The 5,173-nt window shown below is 43.5% G+C and overlaps 1 protein-coding gene across 1 annotated transcript in view; it reads right to left on the reverse strand.

Annotated features, from left to right (window-relative positions):
• The window catches only part of CLMN (calmin), a 90,192-nt gene extending 85,557 nt beyond the window's left edge, over positions 1-4,635 (reverse strand). The window contains exon 1 of the mRNA XM_077820435.1: positions 4,554-4,635. Coding sequence (XP_077676561.1) covers positions 4,554-4,635 — 82 coding nt within the window. The remainder of the gene's footprint in view (positions 1-4,553) is intronic.
• Between the last annotated feature and the right edge of the window lie 538 nt (positions 4,636-5,173).

Here is a 5,173-nt window from a genome sequence, read left to right on the forward strand (position 1 = left end):
AATATACATTACTCAGACTATTACAAAGGACTGGATCCCAGTCAAAAATATTCTTTCGGGAATTATTTTCTTTCACAGATGTTGCTTCATGCTAGTGAATAAAGCTAGGCAAATAAGCACACTCACTCATATGGCCATTTTTGAATATGCCTAAACTAACCTTTCTGTTGGGAAGATGTTAAAATATTCATACGTTGTAACAAAATGTTCTTGCTGTTATTGTGATAAAAATAATCTTCTTCTCTTGGCTGAAAATTAATTGTTGAGCGTTCCACCACTTTATGATGTACTCAGATATTCAGTGCATTTTTTCTTTTCTTTTTGGTGTTTAGAGGAATATGCTACAGAGAATTTATTAACCGAGCAAGTAGCACAAGGATATAAATATATCAAAGGCACCTAGCTGCATTATAAAAAAAAAAAAAAAAAGGAGAGAGACGCTTCAGTGGTTTCTATGTCAACAAGCCTGGTACTTATTCCCCTTTTCTTTCCCTTAGATTGTCACTCTTCTGAATCTATGCCCTGAAATCACTCTTGGTTCTCTTATCTAAAATGGAAAATGTTCTTGTAGCTTTTAGCAGCATTTACCTGAGATGGCCTTTTACTATCACTTCCTATTTTAAAACATTGAAAATAGGACTTTTTAATAAAAAGGGAAAGTAAAAACCCATCCACATATGGCCATGTCTAAACATCCAGCTGGCAGTTCCATTTTTAAAACTGGCATTTATTTTCTTATATACCATGTTTCAGTAGTCGCAGTAGTTAGCAGCTTTCACCAATGGCTATGCGAGTTTTAATCTTTTAGTAAAAAGGTGAGAATGTTAGCACACTATAATCTACCCGAATCCATTTTTTAATAAAAGTGTAAAGTTATCAGGCCTAATTCTGCTCTCATACCAATATATAAATCGAGAGTAATTATTGGAACCACATCACTGTAGAAAGTTGTGTAAAAGGAGAGCAGATCAATTCCAGTAACTGGCAAGACCTCAGTGCTTAATTTATGCCAGGGCTAAGCCCCAGCATCTCTAGGCTTGGCAGTTCATAGCCCCGGCACCTCTGGGCCTGCCGCGTCAGTTATGAAAGTAAAAAAATTGCTTGAGCCCCATCACCCTTTTCATTACAAATTAAGCACTGCATGGCCTACGAGCAATTTTAACTTACACAGGGATTTTTAACATGTAAATTACATTACAGTTAATTATAAAACCAGAGAGAGATAGAGATTCTGATGAAATCATAAACTAAAAGTGCAGAGTTTAGATAGTTTGTGAGATCAAAATTTCACCGTTTAGTTACAACAGAACTACAAAGGTTCAAAATAAAGTTAAATTGCAAGAATTACAGTATCTATTTCAAAAAAGAAAATAACTCTTCAGCAGCGAAACAGCAGGAGAGGGCATTTCAAGTTAAGGGCAAAACTCCCACTGACTTCAATGAAGCCAAGATTGGGCACAAAATATTTCAAATCATTTTTAAGCCTTGCTACAATAAAAGCATGCATCCCAATGTGAAAAAAAGATAGGGCCTACTGAAATAGACAATAGGTGTATCAATACAGTTTGAAACAGTGTATCTACTCCACAAATATTTATAAATATTCATAAACTCTTTAAAATACTGACAGGAGTCTTTATAGATTCTGTAACTGATATAGTACTGGTGCTTTAAAAAAATTTTAGATTTGGATAGAACTAAGGAGATTTATAAACGGAGAGCCAAATTCTGTTCTCAGACACGTGTAACTGAAATCAACATCTTGGCCTTTTAAAAAAAATGTATTCTCAGCTAGAGGCAGCATGTTGCAGTGGATATGTTACTAGACTGAAAGGCTGGAGGCTCAGGTTCTGATCCTCAAAAGTATTTATGCACCTAACTCCCATTGAAATCAATGGAATGTAGGCACCTAAGTATCTTTGAGAGTCCAGGCCTTGGGCTTTATTCCTGGATCTGCCACTGAGTTCCTGGGTGATGCTGAGCAAGTCTCTTAAACTCTCCGAGTGCCACGTGCCCCCACATCTGTAAAATGTAGATAATAATTCTTATTCACTTTTATAAAGTTATATGAGATCTATGATTTAAAAGCGATATATAAGTGCTAGGTATTATTACTTATTCTAGAACTACGCCATTGTATATATTCACATCTGATGCTTTTTCCCCCTTTAATAGCTCAGGTAAGACATGACACCTTATACTTATGTTTTCAAACACCTTATAGTGGTACATGCAGTGAGATGACAACTAATATTCAGAATTCCTCTTATATTGTAAGAAGGGAATGTGGTTTTTCATGAACTCAGTGTTATCCAACGGAATTTGCCCTACAGGATAGGCTATTCCTCTGCAGGACTGGAGGAATTTTAAGAGAGAGGGCTCTCTAGAACAGTGTGTCTCTGTATCTTTAAGTTTCACAGAGGGTAATGAAGTTCAATTCATTCTTAAACAAATGATTAGGAGGTAAAGAAAAGAAGGAGTGATACATTTTTAATTCATTCTTCTTTTATGGAATCTTTTCCTCAAAAATATACCAGTGAATTATAGGGTAAAATCTTATTGTATATAATCAGTGGATAGTTATAAAATTGGGTAATTTGGGGGACTTTTGAGGAATGGGTTCAGACAGTCCATGTTAATCATCACTGAAAGAGAAATAACCAAGAGTAGGTGAAATACTGCAATTATGTCATAATGAAGAATTGCTAAAACTAGAGACTTTCTCAACCACAACCCTTCAAAATTTGAATATGTTCAAAGTCTGAATATTGGGGTGTTCAAGATGCAGATCAACATTTTGCGAAATGAGCCCATCTCTAATTAACATACACCTGCACTTCCACAAATGGACAGCTAACAGAAAAGCTGATTTTGGTCTCCTCCCAGGTAAATTAAATATATTATGTAATAAAACCATCTTCCAGCAAATGCAATGTCTCTTCCAACATGTATTACTTTCATATCATTAGGCATCAATAGCATGAAATAACGGCCTATAATCCAAGCCTTTTATTTTAATAGGAGATAGAGTTTATATCTCAGTTTAAAGCAAACTGTTGATTAAGATGCTCGATAGGTTACATTAAACAAATTGTTTTCCTATCCCTGCACACCAGAGCTGCTCTTTATTGTTACATCAGTTCACATTATCTCTGCCAACCATGAGTAATTGGAGAGGGGCAAACATAACTTTGGAGAAAACATTTTATCGGGGCTGTACTATTTAATGGTAATAGTTATATCTTGGTGTAGCAAGTATGTCCTACAGAAAGATAGCAAAAGTACCTGATAGTCAGTGTATCAGCTCTGCTTATGCTCATTCAACAGTAGCTCACAAGGGGATATGTCGCCTATTTTAATCAGATGGTGGGCTAAATTCTGTACCGTTACACTAGTGTAAATCTGAAGTGACAGTACTGACTTCAGCTGAGTTACTCCAAATTTTACACAGGGGCAACCGAGCAGAATTTGCCCCAAAGTGGGTAAAGCACTTTGAATACACTCCAACTGAAGTCAAAGGCAAAGCTCACAGGTACCCCAACAATGCAGAATCATATTTTATGTTATGATCTCTGGCCTCCCAAAACACAGTGTTGGCTCACTGTTTATTAATAATTATCTAAATGAATGACTTTACATTAAGGTTAGGGCTATCTTTATCCAGAATTAAAACAAAAGAGCCCCAGAATTCTGTCAGGGTGATTCCCTATGTTATCTTTCTGCAGCTCAGAATGTGGGCCTCTCCTTTTGGGTCTTCACGCCCTGTTTGAAACCTTGGCAGGCTGAGACTTCTAGCCCTCCTCAAAGGAAGAGGACATTAGCCAGCTGTTACTCCTTCAGGAATGTGACTGGGCAGCGAAGGAGGCATGGCCTGAAAGTAATCACCTACTGTAACACCTCAGCAACTTTCCCAGCCCCCTTCCTACCTCTTACACACACACTGCCCTCCCTTTCACACTTGGTTCCTTCCTCTAGTGAAAAGCCTGATGGTTTCTTGCTGTGGGTTTTCTCCAGGCTGTCTTTCGTTTAAGGAGACCCCTGAATCACAGCGCCAGGCTGAGTGCCCCCTGCATCCTGCTGCACAGACTTCTCCACCGCCCGCCTTGAGACCTCACCCCTGCCAGGAGTGCCATAACACTGCCCCCTTTGGTACCGCGCCATTGAGCTAACCTGTCTGAACGTGAAAGTCCAGCACGAACACATCGTTGCCCTCCCCTTCCCCCCTCCAATACAGAGGCTCCTTCTGCAGGTCCCAAGCAAAGCAGGAAAGAGAAGAAAATACAAACCTGACCCCCCGCCCCGCAAGCAATCACCCCTCCCCTCCCTGCCCAGCCTGCGAGGGAGCCCAGTGCGCGCCCCGATCCCACGCCCAAATGCCACACACACGTTTGTCTCCCAAGCCAGATCAAAGGAAGCGGTGAGGGCAGAGCACAGCCGGGACGGAGCAGGCAGGAGGGAGGGGGGACGGAACCGGGGTTTTCAAAGCCCCCAATCGAATCCAGCTGGGAACACAAGACTCGGGGGAGAGGGGGGCGCAATATAGGGATATTTACCTTGGAGGTTTTGCACTCGGATGTCGCTAATCTGCCCGATCAGCTCCTCCCGCTGAAACCAGTCCCACTCGTGCCCTGCCATGGAGGAGCAGGCGGGGTGGGGGCGGACACGGCGCTGCTTGGAAAACGGGGATCCCCCCCCCCTCCAAGGCACACGCACCACAACCGGGGTCTGGAGCCGGGAGAGAGGAGCGAGCCGGAGGAGAGGCTGGGGGCGGGGGAGCAGCCGCCGGCTAGGGGGGCAGGGAGAGAGGCAAGGGGATCAACAAGGCGCTGCGCGCACACGGCAGCGGGGGACCAGCCGAGCCCCCAGCGCACGGGGGAGGGGTCCGGGGAGCCCAGCAGAGCCCCCCCGCGCGGGACAGGGCGCAGGGAAAGGGGAGCCCGGCGCAAGCCCACAGCGAGGGGGGAAGCAGGCGACGGGGGTGGAAGGGAGCCCAGCCGAGGCGCCCTCTCCGCCAGGGGCCGGCGGGCGGCTCTGAGCAGCCCGGGGGCCGGATCAAGTTTTTATGGCTGGCGCTGAAGTCGGAGGTCTCTAAGTTGCATATTGTGATGCCGCCTTGTGTCGCTGAGCTGACGCAGCCGCAGGTTGGGCAGCGGCGGCGGTGGGAAGCAGACAC

Source organism: Eretmochelys imbricata, chromosome 6 (genome assembly GCF_965152235.1).
Source record: "Eretmochelys imbricata isolate rEreImb1 chromosome 6, rEreImb1.hap1, whole genome shotgun sequence".
NCBI lineage: Eukaryota > Metazoa > Chordata > Testudines > Cheloniidae > Eretmochelys > Eretmochelys imbricata.